This window comes from Coloeus monedula, assembly GCF_965178545.1.
Source record: "Coloeus monedula genome assembly, chromosome: 8".
In the NCBI taxonomy this organism is placed as follows: Eukaryota; Metazoa; Chordata; class Aves; order Passeriformes; family Corvidae; genus Coloeus; species Coloeus monedula.
This window is the reverse complement of record NC_138788.1, coordinates 11,161,484-11,181,795: the sequence shown is the minus strand read 5'-3', so window position 1 is coordinate 11,181,795 and position 20,312 is coordinate 11,161,484. Positions and strand designations below refer to the sequence as shown.

At 39.5% G+C, this 20,312-nt stretch overlaps 1 protein-coding gene across 1 annotated transcript; it reads right to left on the bottom strand.

Annotated features, from left to right (window-relative positions):
• Positions 1-1,629: 1,629 nt before the first annotated feature.
• On the bottom strand, positions 1,630-19,414 carry LOC309575448 (rap1 GTPase-GDP dissociation stimulator 1-like; the record flags this gene model as incomplete). The annotated part of the gene is made up of 12 exons (XM_082285873.1): positions 19,372-19,414; positions 18,426-18,548; positions 18,142-18,267; positions 16,424-16,552; positions 15,148-15,273; positions 14,269-14,412; positions 9,995-10,129; positions 8,282-8,407; positions 5,137-5,276; positions 4,099-4,225; positions 2,949-3,077; positions 1,630-1,763 (listed from the first exon to the last, which is right to left on the bottom strand). Exons 3-12 carry the CDS (start codon positions 18,260-18,262, stop codon positions 1,630-1,632), a joined length of 1,311 nt encoding a protein of 436 aa, XP_082141999.1. The 5' UTR covers positions 18,263-18,267; positions 18,426-18,548; positions 19,372-19,414.
• Positions 19,415-20,312: the final 898 nt, after the last annotated feature.

Here is a 20,312-nt window from a genome sequence, read left to right as displayed (position 1 = left end):
TAACTCAGAAATGGTGAAGGTCCAGGGGTGCTTGTTTGTGTATTTTGCGGAAACTAATTCTTGATATTTTTTCTTTTCACTTTGGTCTGTTGAATAATAGATAAGACTGATGCTTTTCTCTGCTCTGTTAATGGAAAGCCATGAACAAGGGAACAGCTGCAGAATGGTGTAGAGTAACTATTAAATCTCTGGACATCAAAGAAGTTAAAACCTCTGTTTTTCTTTTCTCCTGTTATGTGGTAAAAACCTGCTTGTGTGTTCCTCACCAAGTGGCTCTTGCCTGGGGTGGTTTTATGAAATTCCCTTTCTGAAGAGTACTCCTGAGAGTGATACTTGATGATGAGTGTAGTGCACATGGTAGCGTTACTGAGTTTTGCAAGTGGGAAAGCTTTTGCAGGAACAAATTTGTCATGTTTGTTTGCAGAAATAGGCCAGTTCTCAAATTGTTTGAGAACATGAGGTCTTGTTGACTTCTAAATACAGTCTGCTTTATAGTAGGTTTCTGAAGATCAGTGCTTGTCTATTTTTTTCTCAGTAGCTTTTCTGCTGGCTGGAAAAAAAGTAATTGCTCCTGAGCTTTTCAATCCCTACCACTACATGATTTTGAATTTGATCTCCTAGGTCTGGACAACATGATTGCCACATACCTTCAACTGCTTCAAAAAGTTCCCATAAGAACAAGTTGTGGAATAGAATCTGTTACCTTCTCATCTAGTGACCTTGTTTAGATACAAAAGGGTTCCACAGAAATGTTCAAAGACATTTGTTTACTACTTTTTTTTTTCCATTATCTAAAGTTAAACCCAGTTTCTCTTATGGGTGATAATGGCTGCCTCCACATCCTCACCCCTGCCCACTTGTAATTTCTAACCAACTTTATTGTTGTCTTGTGCAAGCACTGAGTGTTCACTGACTGCAGTTTCTTGAAAACTTTGCTTTTGCAGAGTCTCATTCCAGGTTTACAGCACGTGCACCTCGGAAATCAGGACAAGACTGTAGCCTCAAGTATTTAGGAATATAACTTGTGACAGGAGCTGGTAAAGTTTCAGAGATGAGCTTTAAAATTGGAGATTGAAGGGGGAGTTAGTTTAAAGACAGTTTTAGTTTTAACATGTTCACCTAACAATTGAGCTCACAGTGTGATTCACAATGTGCAGAGGTTGAACTGGTGCTGGTTAACCCTTTGTATTGTTTAAGCTACAGATGTAATCTAACTCCTGTGTCAGGTTGCATGATAAAAGCTTAAGACTTTTATGTAAGTATTTAAAAGTCCTATTGATACAAGAAAAATTGCAATTGTGTATCCTAATGTCACAAAACCAAGCAGCTGAAAAATGTATGAGTGATAATTGCCTGATGTTTCTACTGTGATGTTTTCTAACACCACTTGCTTGACAGGACATGTTCCTACTGCCGTGTGTTAGTGGCTCAGTGAAGAGCAGCAGTGGTGCAAGTATCAGGCCAAAGAGATGTGCAAATGAGGGATTTTTATATACAGCTTTCAAAGCAGGAGCTGCAGCTGGCCTTCAGCAGTGTTGGTTGTGCAGCAGCATGACAAATGCAAGGGTTGCAAAGCTGGTGGTGTTTGCCTCTGCAGCAGTGCTGGGTTGCCACGTGGGAGAAGGGAGGTTAGTGGGGTGTCTCTCCTCTCAAAACCTGTAATGTTGTGATGGCTTCCTTGACCACATCTGCATTGCTGTGACTGCAGAGTCGCTCAAGTGTGTCTTTAATCTTGTCCTCTTCTATTTCTTGTCTCAGATCACCTGAATGGGAGATGAAATGCTGACCTGCCATGATATAGTGGCTCCCAACAATTGTTGTAAGATAAAAAGTTTGGAGTACTTGCTGTTCATAATGAGCTACTTTAATTAAAGCATTCTTTTTTCAATAGATACTCTTTCAGCCATTGGAAGTATTGGACTGATTAAGGTTTTTTCCTGCTGTTTGACTTCCAAGAGCTGATTAACAGAAAAAACCCCAAATTTTGAAATTTTAATACAGGACAATTTCTAGCACTTTTTGCTACCATTCCACACTAGTAAGACAGCTCTTAGTTTTCCAGTTAGTCTATAAAATGCTAAGTATCTACATCTCTGGAAAAAAGTCTTATAGATCTCATCTGTTATGTCAACACTTCATAGTAGCACTGCAAGTGCTTTGTCCTATTCCAGTATCTGTGTGGCTACAGGGATAAAATAGAGTATACTGCAAAATCCAGCTTGTCTGTCAATACAGGGTGGCTCCAGGATTTGAAAGGCAGCTCACCTTGTGATCCATCTTTGCCTAAGTACAATCATTATTTTCAATTTAAGAAATTTTTGTGTTAAGATGTGAGAAACTGCCGTGAGATCTTCGGACTCCTGGTTTCAAGGTGCTTGTTTTTGTGTACTGCTGCACATCCAGGATCGTCCCATCCTGCTTGAAACATTTTAAGTCTTCCCTGACCATGGAGTGAAACTGAAATAATACCCTTGCTATGCATTACTGAAAGTTGCTGTGTGAAGGCAGCGTTGCTGAAATGGCTGCTTTATCTCAGCTTTGATTTGCTTACTGCACAGGCGGAACAAATGTATGCCTGCCTCTGAGCATGGTACAGACTGTGTCTTTGGACACAAAAATTCTCTGGGACTGCCAGGCAATTGTGTGCGGTCAAGTTGGACAAAGATCCCTTTACTCCAAGGCCCTAATTTTGCTATTTTGGGAGTTGATTATGCCACTGACTCACTGTAATAAAGCCTTTTTTATTTGTTTTATTCAGCGGATGGTTTAATCAGCTTTTCATAAAGAAGGAAGCTACTTGACTATGATTCTTGGTGATCAATACAGAATGAACCTCTAATATCCTTTACTTATTCACTGGAGCATTGCAGGCAGCATATTTTGGTGACAGAAAACACTTCATCACAAATACCCTTCCTTCCATCACAGACAACTTAAAATGAAGTTACCTGAATTAAGAAGTCTGCACAAAAGGCCCATTGAATTGTATTTCACCTCAGGACTTGTATCATCATCTTGTAGAAGTTTGTGTAAGCTTTGAACTAGTTGTGATTCCTTAAAAGATTCTTCAAGGGTTTCTGAAAAATAAGTAAACAAATAGTAACCCATAGCTCTTATCTGAAAAGAAATTAGAAAGTGAATATGCTTTTTAAAAAAAAAAAATTCCTCACTGGCTTCATTTCAGATTGGCTATGTCTTGAGCATCTGCCTTTGGTACTGAAGAATTTCTGTGCTCTTTTCTGTACAGAATTTCTTTACTGGCCTCATTCTTGAAGACAGGACCAGTCTACTATTGGCTGTATAAAGTTAACCTCATAATGAATTGAAACCTGAAATATTCAGTGCTAAAAATGTTGGTTCACATTAGCTGGCCAAATGAGTTTGAGAATTTAATGGTAGACAAGTTGTAACGTGGGCTCTTCACAATCATATTTGTTGTTGTAGGAAGTTACAAATGTCAAGTTTATTTTTCTTTTCAATTCATCTTTTGATGTTTGTAGATTTCTGTGGTGGTGTAATAAATTGAGACCCATTTTCAAGTCATACAGGAAAAATCTGAAAAAAAATTGTGTGGTAACTGAAAATTAGCTCAGGGAAAAGTCATTTGAATCTACAGTTTTCTTATTTGCTTCATTTGCAGCTTTTACAATGCATTTTAATTTATGCTTCTGCTTTATTCTTTCCTCATGTATGTCTTAAGATTATTTCCTTTACTTATAGTCTTCATTGACCATTCAGGTATATAATTTGTCCTTCATTTAGCCTTTACCATCTTTTCTTATCTCAGTCAGCTTTACTTTCCCTCTTTTTTTTTGTGTAGGTTTCTAGTATCATATCATGCTACTTGAATAGCTAGTGCCTGTCCACACAGCATGATGATTTGACTCTATCCTAAATAAGAAGCAAAACTTCAGGCCATTCCCAAAGCCTATTGATTTTATGATCTGAATGGCTGCTAACCTTTATTTCATGCTGAAGAGCTAAATCTAGACAAGGAAACATGCTTTTTCTCATACATGTTACCTAGAATTAACAGCATGACAATGTTTCTTAATAATTGGGGATCTTGCGCAGATAAATGCTTCTGGAGGAAAATACCTAAATCGATTGCAGATGCTATTGCCAAGGCATTCAGAGCCTCATTCTGCATGGCAGCATGTTCACTTGTAGTCATGGAAACCAGATGCTTCACTCCTTGTGCTGCCTGGATGGCTTTGACCACTTCCTGTTAAAGCAAAGGTAAAACAGATGGAAATCTGACATAGGAATACAGTAGAATGGAGAGGGTAATGAGATTGCACTCTTCAGCTTCTCAATAGATGGAAATTACTTGTCTGCTGCAGTGCAAACTGATGGTATTCAAAGACTAGAGATAACACTGCTTTTGGCACTGATCATATGTGTCTGCTTAGAGCTGGTTTAATTTACCTGGAATATCAATACTTAGAATTAAATATAGATGCATATCTGTAATATATATATGTTTTGTCTTGTTTCAGTTTGTCCTTATTTCACTCTTTCATTTCAAGTCGTCAAACTAGCAAGGATTAGTTTTGCTTTATCAAAGCCTGTGAAGATAATATCTACGTTTTTAATCACTACCTCATAGTAAAGCATGGCTGGGATGCCTGTGTGTAATAGCACAATTTACAAAAGACAGAAGCTTGTTCTAAAATAGCAGCAGATAAAGATCATGCCAGATTCATTCATCATGTATAACTGGGCTCTTTGGAGCTTCTGGAGGACTGACATTTAGGACAGGTCCGGGGGTTTTTTACCATTTTAATTTAAAATTTGAAACATATTTATGGGCATAGAAAAGCTTTACCTGCTTACCATTTGTCAAGCCTGCTTACCATTTGTCAAGCCTTACTCGAGGAGGGTCAGTGTTGACAAGTGACAGTAAGTGACCATGGTGCTTGTTTCTGTGAGGTGTCTGTGGTTACAGAGTGCACAGGTTTCCCCCTCACTTCGCCCTTACTGGCATTGAGGCAGACCAGAGAGGTTTTTACTGTGAGCCTTCATGGTTTTTGTTGTAAAGCTGTATGTGCTGTTTAATCCCTAGCTATGTCAACAAGCTCTAAAAATATTTGAGAAGGGTGAAGTAGAAATGTATCAGAGCAGTAGTTCTCGTACCTGGGATCTGTTGTGGTGCAGGATCGATGCCAGCAGCCGGTTTGCCTCTCTGCAGATGCTGCTGTGGTCACTCACACTGCCCCACTGCACCAGCCTGTTGAGCAGCATGGGGTCATGGCCCAGGATTTCAGCTGCGTCAGCTGAAGAGAAAAGCATCATCAAGAGGCATTTGAAATCAGACCTCTGTCTGTCTGCCACAGGAATGTGAATGTGGAAGTCACTAGGGCCGTGCATGCACTCAGCATCCTCTAAGAACTCTGCTTGAAGCTTTGGGCTTTTAAAGGATCTTGGAAATACTTACCAAAGGAATTGTGCAGGGGAAGGACAAAACAAGCTGTTCCAACAGACGTATCCTTTTCAAGAGGCTGCTGAAGTAGGGCTTAAAATGAGCAGCTTTCTATGAAAGCAAATACTCTGTTGGGATACTTCAGGGGGCCTGGCCCTTTCCCACTTGGCGTTTTGCACTTGCACTTTGAGCCCTGCAAGAATGTAACCGTGGGGCTCTTGGGAGCCTGTTTGTGCTGTTACAGTGATAATTCATTATTGTTGGTAGCATGGGAAGTCAAGTCTTAGTACAGAATTGCAGCATGTCAGTAATTGGATGACCTGAGTCTTAAGGATGTGTGTTGAACCATATAAGGCATCATCAGAAATTCCCCTTGAGTGTGGAAGAGCATTCCCCTGTGTTTCAGGAATCCTATTTCAAGACTTGCTAGAAATATTAGTCTGTATGGTTGACATCTGAAAAAAACCTCACTAGATAACTTTTCCTGAGAAGTGGAACTCTAATTATATTAACATCTGTAACAGAAGGGATAGATTTGATAGAGGCATCACCCTGCTCCTGTTCCTTTATCTGGCCCTTTCCTCTGTGTGTTGCATTTCTTTTGAAATATGCTGGCAGGGTCAAATAGAGCAGGCACCAGAAGGTCAGTGTCAGTAAACCACATGATTGCTCTGGATATTTTCAAGAAGCTGTAAATTAGCCTATACTCTGTTTTGTGGGAAGGAGGTGGGGAAGTACACACACTTCCTTTTTAATTTGTCCAGTCCACCCACAGGTCAAAATCCCACAAGGAATCTGGGAGCTTATAGCCTAGCTGCCATAGTTTGAGATAAGAGTTACAGGGCATTGCACAGCTACCTGCATGTTATCTCCTGTAACACAAGACTTTTCTTTCTACTCAGATGTTACTCGTTAGTCTGCAGAGATCATGGTAATCAGTTTAGTACAGGAAGTTGAAGAAGGAGGCTGGAGGATGGAACCAGTGTAAGAGGTTTGTTGCAAAGGCAGGTTCTTTACTCAGTTTGGCAGGCAATAGAGCTCTTTGAGATAAAACCCGATAGTTATTCCTAACAGGAAAACCTTTTAACTTACAATTTATTCAAATTTGTCATTTTATAAGGTTGAACTTTCAGTTGTGCTGAAAGTCCTTTGGCTATTGAAGTGCACAAATTATTCTGCTCCTCTGAAGTAAAATGGTGGAAGAACCAGGAGTTAACATCTCTATAGTAATGAAGGTGACAGATCTGCCTGCAGTTTTCTGTGGTTAGGAGGAAACCTACCTCTTCTAGTCTGTAAGCCTCAGCATGCCTGCTGATAGTCAGAGTAATGAATTTATACTAGATAAGGCAATTAACTAATTTAGTGTGGACTTCTTAGTAGATGTGTGTTCATAAGAGTTTCAGGCTGAGTTAATTAAGGGCAATGGGTAAACAGAATAGAAGGTAATTAAAAGTGATAGAGTTGTGTGTTCATAGGTGGGAATGGATAAACATTGAATCTCCTACGTATTTTATTCTACTTTGCATTTTGATAATTACGTTGTGTCAGATTTAGAAGTTGTACCTTGTGCCAAATTCCAACTTTGTATTAGGGCTGGTAAATAAAAAAAAAGATAGTTTAGTGTTTGATAATTTAGATCTATGTTACTGTGATGTCTCAATTTCAAATGTTAAATGCTTCCCCCTGTCACAGTTGAGATACAACTTTAGAGAAATGACATTAAAATGACTTCTTCAAAGCCTCAGAGCAGGAAGATTCTAGGTTTCTGTATATCTTGTAATGTTCATTTCCTACCACAGTGAAATATAAGTGAAAGCAGCTTTTCACTGGTCTGGAAGCAGTGGAAAGTAATACAAGGGCTAGATCTAAATTTTCTATTGTGCATATTAATTTGATAAAAGATGCAAGTAGCTGTCATATTAAGGGGTGCCTGCAGTGGTGCAATTGAAAGCAGTGTGAAATGTAGGAGAGTGAGGCTTTATCTTCTTCCATATAATTAATGAAGTGGTGTCTGTAATTGTCCCATGTCAGTTGTCACTTCCTGTCACAAAATGGTCATAACTATTCTGGTTCTGGTTTTGGCATATGTCATTCCTGCATATCAAGGGATCACTACTGATTAGTGCTCTAGAGCAGCTGCTCTGGCAATATGAAAAACAATACCAAACCCCACGATGCTTGTTTTTGTATCGTGTTCTGGTAAGAGCTAAGTAAGCCTAAGGATAAATTAAGATATTGAAGTAGATCTTAATGTAACTCCGACATTGTGCATGTTTCTCAAAATGCAGTGATGTGCACAAAGATTATTGTTGCTTTTGCATACCCCCCTCTGTGTTAAACTGAAGTGCAAATAGATAATCCGATACATTAGCATGCAAAGTAAATTCAACATTTGGACCACATGAGCACGATAAAACTGCCAACATGTATAGAAAGACTGGTAGAAATTAGTTTCTCCTGCCTCTCTCCAACCCAGCCCCCTTTATTCCTTTTATGTTCTCTAGTTCTTTATTGATTTGCTGTCCTCTGATTTGACACTACAGCCTGGCTCTTTTTCATCATACTCATGCCTTGCTGCTGTATCTCTGGTGAAAAACATCATCTTTTAAGGCCTTTGCCCATTCTCACCGACTACCACGGATTCTTTGTGTGGTTTGTTTCTCAACTACCTCTGAGGCTGACTGGGTCAGTCTGGAAAGTGTGCAGCCTCTGGCAGTAATCTCTGCTGGAAGCTCTCCAGATTGAGTGGAATTAGGTTAGGAGGACACTTAGCCCATAGTCTTGCACAGCCCTTGTTTTGCAGGGTAAGGGAGGAGGGGAGTTCGTAGCTGATCTCAGTGAACATTAGTAGGTGCCTACCTTGCCCATCTGCTAACATCCGTAATGTTCCAAGGAGCTTACACTGCACAGGAGGGCTCTCTGACCTTAGAAGCGCCTCGATCCGCTCCGCAACACCTTCCTCCAGCATCTGAACCTTGCTGACAACTAGAACATGGAAAAGAGGTGTTGATGTGAGGCTTAGCAATGACACAAACATCTGAAATATAGATATAACTGTTGTGAACTGTGTGCTGTGTTAGGCTTCTAGCAAAAAGTTCAATTGTTAGAGAGCTCGGAAATTAAGTCAGGACTACCTGATTGTTTAGACTTCTCTGTTGGGCTAAAACTTCCCTAGGGAACTGCTCTCGGGTTATTTTGGTTGATTTTGATCTTAGCCCTGGCCAGAATAAGTACATAAAACATAACATTGCTGTTTCTCTTCCTTTTTCTAGTTGTAATAGGTTATCCATCCACTTGCCCGCTCACATGAGGAAACCTTTCTGTGCCAGTTCATCTTAACTGAATTGGGGGAAAGATGTGATTTACTCAGCCATATTTCTTGAAAATGGATTTTCTTTTCATATTTGAGCTCACTGATCCCCTGTTGTTCATGCCTTTGTTTCTGTGCTTCCCTCTCCTCATTTTTGCATCTTTGCTCCACTGGTTGGTGCAGTAATCCCTGGTAATAATCATAAGCATGTCTGGAAGGAGTCTTAATACTGCTTAGCTGTGCTACCAAAAGCTGCTTCCTCCAGAGCAATTTTTTTCCCATTTCTGTGTGCATTTTTGGGGGAGTAGTGAGGAAGATTGGACAGTGAAATGAGAGAACTGTTATATCCCTTTGTCCTTTTATTGGGCAAATTGGGAAGCAGACCCTCTTAAGTAAATTGCTCTTAATGTCCTTGTTTTTCAGTGGCACAGACTGACTCATTTTACTAGACCATAATGACTTTTTCAATTTTTTTATAAGCATCTGTTCTCTAAGATCAATACTTGAATTGAAGAGTTCTTCTGTGTCTGTTTCCAAGTGTTGACCCATATTTAATTAATGTTTATGGATTTCCACTCAGTGTTTTTTTTTTTTTTTTTCAGGTAGCAGATTATACTGTTGAAAGTGATAGTTTGTGTTTCTAGAAGTGTTGCATTTCTGTTAGAATATGTAACAGATATTACAGATATTTTTATGAATTGATGAGGAAAAGTGCAGTGTAGGAATAGCATTTCAAGTGTCCACACACTTGGAAAGCTCTAAAATTGTTTGTAATAGACTTGAACAGAACAGATAATCACAATGCTCTGTATATATAAAATATATTGATATTTTATAATTCCGTTGAGCTTTTTACAATGCATCTTCAAAGAACATTAAGATTTAGTGATTCTGTGTGTAGCAGTGAATATTGGCTTTATGGAAGAGAAAGTCTGACATCCCTACCAGCTATCTCCACCTTGTACTCTGTATTTTAAGCTATAAACTCTGTTCTGATTTTTTTTTGTCTTGAGCTGCTGTATGCTATTAATATGAAACAATTTTAGCAGCTGGTAATGAGATTACGGTTTATGATATTTAAACTCTTTATGTAGATGAGGAAGTCCTGATGAATTATTCAACTGTATGTTCCTGCAGGAGATGGGGGGAAAAGGTCAATTGCCCCTCAAAACACAAGGGACTGGCATTGGTGAGTTGGACAGAGCTGCACAGATGACCCATCTTTACAAAGAATTAGTGAGTCAGTTGTCTTCAGACTGTACCTGGAATAGCGAGGTTCTGCAGTGCACTGAGTGCAGCCTGTTGGACAGAGGTGTCCCTGCTCTGGACGTGTTTCTCCAGCAGGTCCAGGAGCTGGTGTATGACTCCCAGCTGGACCATGTGCAAGCAGCTGCTATCTGAAGAAAGGGGCAGAACCAAGCAGGTGAGACAGGTAAGAAACACAATGATAGAAACTAATAATGCAAATTCAGAATTCAGGGAGTCTTGACTGTTTTCATGTCTTGCTAAGATCGAGACTATAGATATTGCATTGTTTTTTGCAACCTTCAGCTCTCTAGATAGAGGTAAGCTTCAGCTACCTGTAAAATGATGCTGAGACAGACTTCAGTAAAGTTTAGCTTAAGAGAGCTTTCAAGGGACAGTCACTGTCAAATTCAAAACCCTAGGTTTTCCAGTCTTTTTGTTTGTTTGTTTTTCCTCAGTGCTGCTGTATTTTCCACTATATATGTAGTAGAATACCAGTGGCATCTTCCATTTCTCCCCAGGATACCTTTAACACTCCTTTAATTTCACTATTCTACTGATTTAAGACACTATTGTGAAACCAGGGATGTTATCCACCAACAGTAAATCTGATTACTAGTTCTGTACTGCTGTTATTCCTTGTTTTCTATGAAATAAGTTATCGTTAACTACTCCTTGAAAGAATCAGAGCTAGGTTTTTCTTACCTCTTTTGAGAAACACACTTTCTGAAATGAAAAGTCTATTGGTGTTGTACTCATATAAAGGTAGGAAAATATGACCTGACCTGGAGAGATCTGGTTTATTTAATCCAAGTGAAGGAGCAGATTTGTCCAGTCCAAAAAACTACCACTTTCCCCAGCAATGCTCTGCAGTATTTTGTCAGTGCATGTCTCTGTCTCCTTCTGTCTTTGAGAACTTGGCTCTGTACAAGTGGCAGCTTTGTTTTCAGAAGCTGCTTAGCTCACCTTATTAGGAAATGAGAAAGTTCTGCTAAAGAGCAAAAGGAAACCCTCCATGCTACAGATGGCATCCTTTCTGAAGGAAGTGTTTTGAAGATGCCATTTGGAAAATAATTTTCTGTATTTTCCTTTATGCAGTTTGTTATGCCTCAAGAGAAGTATATGCCTGACACATACGAACATCTCCTTATTGCTGTGCTCCTACCTTGTGAAGGCTGTTAGTTAAAAAATGGCAAAACAGTGTGAACACTAAATAGACTACATGTTCACTTGGAATAAAGAGTTATCCGTGGAACTGTACACACCTCATGCAAATACATGGTCTGGCCAAAAGTATCTTTAGTACTTGTTATGGTTCTAACTAAATTTACAGACTGAGGTGTACAGGCTTCTAATTTTTGTATGTATAGCATGTGAAAAAGGGCCTTAGTAATTTCAACACCTTTGCTGGTTTGGATGTTATTTCCACCACCAAGTCATAGACACTCCTGTTGTCCTTTGAACATGTTGTCTTCTGAACAAGTGCTTATTATTCTTCTCGTCTCTTAACATTTCACTTAGTAGCCTGTTTTTTCCCTGTATTCTTACATATGTTAGATAAGAATTTGTCAAATGCTTATAAAATGTAATTGGATATTTTCCTGAGAGAACTGTTAGTCTGTGAAATAGTTGGAATTCTACTCACGCAAAAATCTTTTGATACTGTTTTATGCCCACATTGTGAAAAGCTGATGGTTTTGCTTATCATTCTTCAAGTGTTCTCTTGCCTGCTCCTAATCTTTGGAGATCAGAGTATATGAGGAAAAATTGCCCAGTCCACTTTAGGAACAGGTTCCATAGAAATAGGTCACCTCTTTTGGTCTGATAAAATTCTACAGGGAAAAATTTTCGATCTTCATATAGACTAACCTTAATTGAACTTAATTTCTCTCTTCTCCCCCACCTCTCAAACTGAAGAATGTCAGAGCTTTTTTTTTTTTTTTTCTCATGTAGTAAAGTGCAAATAGGCAGAGCCCATTAGTGGTTGCCTTGCTTTGATTGTCTCAGAGCTCCAAATTGCTTTTTTTTCCTATGGAGTTTTTGCTTTAATAGCAGCAGAACATTCAATTTAATGGCTCATAGTTAAAGTCTGATAGGAACAACCACTTTTCATAGCTGCAGAAGCTGTCTGTCATCTTTTCATTGCCTAGAAGTCATTTGATGCTGAGATCAGATTTCCATAGGACTTTTTTTCTCCCAGATTAAAAACTGTGCACACATCAGTGGCACATAGTGAGGCATGAGAGATATTATTTGCTTCTTCCACATGAAACATCTAATGCTGTTGTGGGGAAGATGGGGGGAGAAGAGCAAGAGACAAAGCGAGCCATTCAGCTGAGTGAATTGAAATAGCCAGTTAGAGGCACTGGGGGCACTTCTGTGGCCTTTGTAGAGCCATGAGGCACAATGGCTGATTCAGAACAAGGTATAAGGCAAGGAAGAAAGGGAGCCTGGAAAAATTGTGAGGTGGAGGTGAAGAGATGTGTGGATGATAGCTTGCTTAAAAAAAAAAAACCCAACAAAACCAATATTCAGACAGATTTGAGGGAATCTTTTATAATAATTAAGCACCTATTAGTGCAGAAAGTTGAGCAATTTTGTTAACTGAGTTTGAAGCAAGTACAGTAGCTGTCGGTGACAAAGGACAGGAAGTGTGGTGGGGATCTTTCCCTGATGGATTGAGCACAGCATGCCTTCCAGGAGTCTGCTTATAAGAATCTCTGTTTCCCTCTGCATAGTATAAAGGCTCATTGCTTTCTATAATAGGAATTGAAAGATAAAATGGCTTATCTTGAGATTTCTCTCCCCCCTGCCAATGTGTCTGAGTGTAGCTCTCCCTTTCAGAAAAGTGATTTAAAACCTCAAACATCAATAACTGTGTGGGGGTGGTTTTTTTGGGTTGTTTGTTTGTGTGGTGTTGTTGTTTTTGGTGGGTTTTTTTGGTTTTGGTTGGTGGGTTGGGTTTTTTTGTTGTTTGTTTGGGGTTTTTTTGGTTGGTTTTTTTTTTTGGTTTATTTCTAAAAAATATATTCCCGATGAAATATTTCCAGAGTCTCCCCTGTAATAAGGTGTGGTTCAGGAAAAAGAAAAGTGCAAAATCTTGCCTACCTGATTGACCCATTTTTCACGATTATGGCCCCCAAATTACTTTAGTATCACTAGCATCTATAACTTAAAAGCATGCAAGTCTCCAGTCTGCAGAAAAGAATGTAACTGTTTCAGAACCAGGGAGCAGTGAAATCTGATAGTGTTGGTTTTCTCTGCACTCACAAACAGTGGCTTTCCATCTTTGAAGGGTAGACAATAACCAACCTTACAATTTGTTTTGTAAAATTAGCAATAGGCATTGCCCCTGTCTTGGTAGCTGCAAGTGTCTGGATGTGGTGCAAGTATCCATGTTCTAAGAGATGATGCCACAGCCCTAGGCAAAAACCTTCTGTATGTACTTATTTGTGTTATGAGAAATAGAGAATATCTCATATCTGATTATAATTAGCCCCAAAGTGAACTGTTCTGTCATTAAGTGATGACTTAGATTGTTGTTAAGGTTAATAATTTAAGACCTTTATGTTGTTGATTGCTTTGGGGTTGAGAGTGGTGGGATGCAGTCTAAGTGTCCAGTTCTTGATGTTTTATTTTTTAATCTGTATTACCCAAAATACAGCATAGCAGCAATATAAACAAAGTTTGAGCCTTTTTGTGTTGTTCCTGAAATCAGCTTAAAGTCTTAGTAAAACATCTGGGTCACCAATGTGTGTAGTCTGTTCCTAATAGATGCAGAACTTGGACTACAAGAAGTTACTACATTTCATTTGCTAACCCAGATACTCAAAGGTACCTAACAGATCTGGAATAGTGAATGGGGGAGTAGTTCAATACCCTGCAACTCAATGTGATTAGCTTCAAATTTAAGATTGGCTCTTGAGCCAAGCTTTGGAAGTAAAGTTACAGAAGCAGGGTGTGACCTTATAGCCACAGTACAGCTACAATGGCTCAAGTTCCTGCACGTGGCCTTTGTGTCCTGGCCAGGGACAAACACAGGGGTTTTAGATGACCTGAGGCAACACACATAAGTGCCTGAAGGGAGGCATGGCAGCACAAGCACTGGGCTCTAGGCTATAGAAATGAAAAGTGTGGTGCCTGAGAAGGATTCCTGTACAGATGATAAGAGATTGTGGATGGGTCCCTGTTAAGTAAAGGAAAGCAACAGAGAAGATGGCAACTCCTCTGCTATGGGGACTTCTGGATGCTGATTCTTCATGTACCTGGCCTGTAATATTCCCTTTTTTACCTCCAAGAAGCAGAGAGACAATGAGATCTGATGCAGACTTCACAATGCATGTATCTTCAGCTTGTGAACTGCCTTGGAGCCTCAGCAGGATTTCAGACAGCACCTCTGCCACACCTGCCTCCACCAACTGCACTTTCAGAGCATCTGTAGAGATCACAGTAAAAGCACATTAAAAACTTCTTGGTTCTTTGTGGAAGCATTTCAAACTAAATAGAAAGCTAAATCATTGAACTTTAGCTATAGTTTTTTTCAGGTGCAGTCACTGTTTTGGTTTTGTTTGTAACAGCTTTCTGGAGCTAGGATGACACCGAGGCAGAATGAGCAAAACTTCCTGCATTGGTCTTTGACGTTTGTGTTGCCAGTCATGAGCTTTCATGTCTTTAAAATCTGTGTCAGATATCTAGACATTTTTAGTGGACCAATGTTGGCACTTGTTGCACTGCTGCTTAAAGTACACATCTTTACAGATTCACAGAATAATCTGAGCTGGAAGGGACCCACAAGGAGCAGCGAGTCAAGCTCTTAAGTAAATGGCCTAAACAGGAATTGAACTTGGTACCCAGTTGTTCTGATATTTTAAATTAAAAATACGATCTGCGTTGCTGCTTTCCTCTTACCCACTGTGGAGAATAAATTTGAATCTGCTGTCTTTTGGACCTGCTGAAATGCGGTGGAGTGCTACTCTCTCCCTTCTTTCTTTGTTGTCTCACCTCTTACAATGTTGTTCAGGCCAGGATCTTGCATGTTCTTTTGGCTTTTTTCTCCTGAAAGGGTTACTGGTTCCATTAGCAGGCTCCCATGGCAAACTTGGAACCCAGAGCTTAAACCAGTTCAATACCCAGTCTCCCCTTGTTCCACCCAGACCAAAAGGAGCCTTACCGTTTTCTGCAAGTGCTTGCAGGACCTCAAAGACAATTTCTAACCTCTCATGGCTCTGTGCTCTCCTCAGTTGTTTCACCAGCTGTTCAGCAACTTTGGTCATGCTTAGAGCTTCCTTGGCTGAATCTGTACATGTGATAAAGTCAGGATTTTGAATGTTTCTTTATTTGATTAAATGTTTAGAGCATATCTCCCTATGATCTGAAGTGATTAGACACTGTTTTTGAAGGCTTTTTCTGTTCTGACAGACTCCTCTATTTCTTTGGACAGCACTGAGACAGGAAAGCTCTATCCCTTCTCCCCCCAGCTGCTTTAACTGTTTTTTCTGTAATTCCTGTAGACCTCATAGGTGTCAGATTAATCCTGGCTTAATTTACCTGACTGTTACAAATCCACCTGGAGTATGATTATTTAACACAAGAAAGTGTCATTAGCACATGTCACTTTGCTGTAGTAGTATATTTTTTGCCTCGATTAGGGGCTTCTAGTCTTGCTGGGTTCCTAAACACCGTCAAGATGTACGTTAGCAAAGCTTGCCACAGTTTGACATAGAATACATTTTAATGGAATATACTGAATAATGTAAGAGCTATAATAAGGACAGACCTACTTAGAGAATAATGTGACAGTGTGATACCATGTCCCCTTCCCTGCTTCTCCCCTTAAAAGCAGGAAGCAGTAGATCAAATTTTAGCCAGACCATATATAGAGAGTGGTAATAATTTTGAACTTGGTGTTTTTCTTCTATTACTACTCACAACTTGTGTAAAGTAGGGCAAATATATTCTAAATCAGAGGATTTCAAAGCTTTTGCTTTGAAAATTGTGTAAATGAAAATGGAAGCTGTTTCAGTAAGTATGGATACTTAATTATTAAATAGAAATGAGATTTTAATAAACAGGTTTTTAATGTACCATCTCTGAAGTAGCTGAAATTTTCAATTTATTGTGTGAAGTTATGCCATCTCTTCTTTTGGGGCCAAAAGCTGTCTGTTAAATCTGAATTGTTTTAATGTAGTACCAGTAAATGCTGCTGCTCCATAGAAGAGTAGTTATTTCTCCAATCCAGATAGTGTGGCCAGTTCCTGATTAGGTATCAGTAGTGTGTTAAAAACAAAGCCCAAAAAAACCACCACCCCCGCCCTACCACAAAAGCAAAGGAAAAACAAAACAAAGCCAACAAATGTGTGGGCATGGAAGTGCAGTGACAGTGTGGAGATGATATTTAGCTCTAAAATGAAAAAACTTTAAAAAACTTTTAAAAAGACCTTACTTACCAAGGTCTGCAAGATTGTACAAGGCCAATAGAGCAACGTGGACAAGTGGTTCACTCTCTGCATAGTCAGTTAATATTCGAACCAGTGATGGGATTACTCCAACCTTCACCAGCTCCTCCTGAAGGTCACCTGGTCAGCAAAGCGTAGATGTTAAAGGTGATTAAATCAGGAACTGATTAAATTAGTGGAAAGGGTCCAGCTGAGATGCTTAGCAGTAATGTAGTCTGGTTCTTTCTCACACTGTTAGAATTTGTAAAGCCTTTGTGTGGTAGCTTCAGGCTAATTTGTGTGTGGAGGAAATGCAAGTTTGGAACAAATTTTTTGCTAAACCTCCTGATTCTACTTTGACTTAAGTAATTAAGCCACTGTCTCCATCCACATGTGCTTGCTGAGGAAAATCCCTGATGACTGTTTTTTCTTTTTGTAGTTAGTTTTGTAATGAATGCTTGCTTAATATCTAAAATGATTTTGATTATGCCAAGAACTATAAGATACAAACTTGGCCAGTGATGGTTTCTTACCAGCACAAGGGCACTGCTTGTGCAGCAGTGTCTTGCTGAGAGCTGGGCTCCTGCTTGGGTCACAGCGTGTATGGCAGACACCAGGAAGGATCTGGGTGCTATTGTAGCATGGGCAATAGAAATTCAGGCAGGGAATGGTGAAGTTAATTTTTCTTCTCTTTGATGTATTTATTGCTATATTAGTAATAGAATTTATTAAAGCAAATCACAGTCATCTTGGCAAATCTGTGCTGGGCCTGTGCTCTGCCAGAAGGGAAGCAGATGTGCAGTATGGCCATATGCTGTAGCAATGCTGGTATGCAGGAGCTGCATGAGCCAGGAGTGTTATTGCAAGGAAAAGCTTTTTTAAGCTATTATGTGTCATTCCCTGGCAAATACATGTAATTCACAGGGAGCTTAGTGGAATCTATACCAGGTACCCATCACATTTGGATTTCGTAAGAACAGTGCAGGGAGGCAAACCCACAGCTTTCTAAGTAAAGCTGTGCAGATCCACACCAGAAGGATAAGAGAAGATAGGTTGAAGGCAGTGGGTAGTGGATAGGAGATACTGGGTGAAAATTTCCATATTACTTTCAGTATACAATAAATATTTTGGTCAGTCTGGGAGTTAAAAGAAAAATCTTAAACGGTTTGGGCAAGTAAACGAAAATTGTTTAGTTTGTGAGACAGCAGGCAAGCTGGTGTCCAGGTACTTTGGAGCACAAAGCTCTCTTGCATACAAGCAGTGGTCTTCAGAAAAGACCACTCCTTGCATAGATAGATATCTCAGTTTGGTTTGGTTTTTTTTTAAGTCTGTTTTTTTCTAACATGAATTTTAAACAAGTGCTTTCCTTTATAGATGTTCTTATTACTTTGGAAGGAGTCCAAGCCATTCAGGATTTGAACCCAAGGCAGTTCTGCAAAATTGATTAAGATATGTATGAGGCTCTGCTCCTCTTGTAATTGCAAAGCAGTTCTGACAGAGATGTGCTACCCTGAAGTCAAAAATACAGGGGGGAAACCCAGAGTTCAGGCAGTGCTTAGGGTGCATTCAGCCAGGTGTGTGTGAGCTGTGTGAATTGTATACCTAACTGGAGGCTGAAGTGCATTATGTGCTCAGGTCTCATAAAATTATTATGAGTTACAGGTTACAATGCCTTTTAAAGTAATGCCTTAGAGCCAGGGAAAATCAGCTTCTTTTCAGTGGATACTTACGATTATCGTAACAGATACGGCCAATGGCCCTCCCAGCATGAAGCAGCATTTCTTGGTCTGTGCTCTCCAGCAGAGGTATCAGTGTTAGAACCAAATCTGCTTCAATACATGGTTTCTTCATTTCCTCTGCATAGATAAAAGAGAGGGAATTCCAGGCTTTTGCAATTTAGGAATGAAACAATTGCAATAGCAATGGCTGGTAGCCATGAAACAAAATTCAGGAGTGAAAACACGCAGCTAATGTGCTGTAAGATGCCTTGTAGTAATACTTGAGCACAACTTACCATTTTTGGCTATCTCTGAAAGCACGTGGGCTGCTTTCACTGCACATTGTGGATTGCCCTTCAGGATTTTTGCCAAAGTTGGGAAGATGCCAGTCTCTCTGAGTAGGTGGAAGGATCTCTGCTCTGCAATGATAAGTGTTAGCAATACCTACAGTAGGTTTGCAGCTGTTTCATTCACATGCTCCTTTGTTTCCTGGAGTTCTGAGGGGGTATCTGTGGGATCCAAGGCTCTGATTTAACAAGGTTCTTAAAGTCTGTCTCACTCTGAATCTATGGGCACAGTCATCTGCTTGAATTGCAGCAAGTGTGCTTCCAGCTGATTACTCTGCTTTATGCTGAATTGAAGCAGGGGTGACAAAGCAAAGAGGAAAAGAGTTTCATCTTCTTGGACTATAAAAGGATGCTTGCATAAGGCATGGGAAGTCAGGGATTAAGATGCTATTCCTGAGGTATGGCCTAGCAATTAATTTTGTAGCTAGGCACAGCATCTTTTATTAAACTAGCAATTAGAACAGACAATTCCCATAGCCTTTTTTCATTGACAATATGGCCAGCTGTCCTGAAGGTGGTAAATCACCATCTGCCAGGAGACTCAAATAAATGCAGCTTTACGTCATTTTAGGAGACTGTGCAGAGGCTTTAGGGACTTTTGTGTAAGTAGACTAGAAACTGCTTTTTAAATGCCTGACCTGATAGGGTCACCCTAAATTAATCCTAGGAGTGTGTAGTAAATAGAATATTAAATCTGGAATTTCTCTGGAGTTTTAGGTATTTTAGTGACCAGTAACTTTGTGATTTTTATACAGAGACAAAAGAAAGCAACACAGCCTGAGGACTGCTATAGTTCCAGCAGCAATCACTGCTTGAAATAGAGTATCACAATAGTCAAAACCTGCAATTAATGCTTTTGAATTGTGCAAATTGGTGATCCAGAGTGATACTTAACTATCTTCAGTAATAGCCAGGAGAATCCCATTCAAACTTTCAAGGATCTGATCTTCAGCTTCTGTGTCATCTTCACAAAGCCCAAGGTATTCCAGGTGCTTACTCAGGGTTTCTATACAGAATGGGATAGAAAACTCTGGTGAGGCAGCATGGAAAAAACTTGTGGAAGTTCTTTTCAGTGCTAACGTCTTATTATAAAATAATTTCCTGAAGGGTCAAGATCTAAATATGCTCATTTAATCCAAGAGCATGAGGTCAAAGGCTTGGTCACTTCTCGTACAGCACATAGCTCTTGTGCAGGCATAAACATGCAGAGATAAATTCTGTCTGGAAACAGAAATTAACATATAATAACTGTGGCAGAGTTTGAGGTGGGAAGGAGAGAGGAATAATTACAGGACCCAAATCAAGTCTGTCATTTCTAAATACCTGTTTATCATAAAGACAGTACTTGCAGCTCAGCTAACTGGGTACCTACAGTGATAGTGGCCAGTAGCAGGCCCCAAATGAATACAAGAAACAAATGAGGTCAAATACTTCTCCCTTTGTTTCTGTCAACCTTGGCCTTTAGAAACATACCTAGTATTTGTATCAATATCCATTTAATACATGTTGATCAACTTTTATTTGAAATTTTTTTTATCTGTATAAGTTAATTCACAATTTTTATCTCCACATCACACAGTGACATTCAGTTCCATAGTTTCACTGTTGTAAGAGGAAGATACTTTCCTTTGTTTTAAAATATTTGCCAAAAAGGTCAGAGTTGATGGCCTTTGAGTTGCTGTAGTAAGAGAAAGGAATTATCCCTATTTGCCCTTCCATGTCTGTCATAATCAGATGGATTTTTGTTATAGTCCTCCTTTGTAATTCCTCTGCCAATTGGCTTAGTATTTACAGAAACTTTGATAACTTGCCTGAATCTTTTTCCAGTTCACTTTT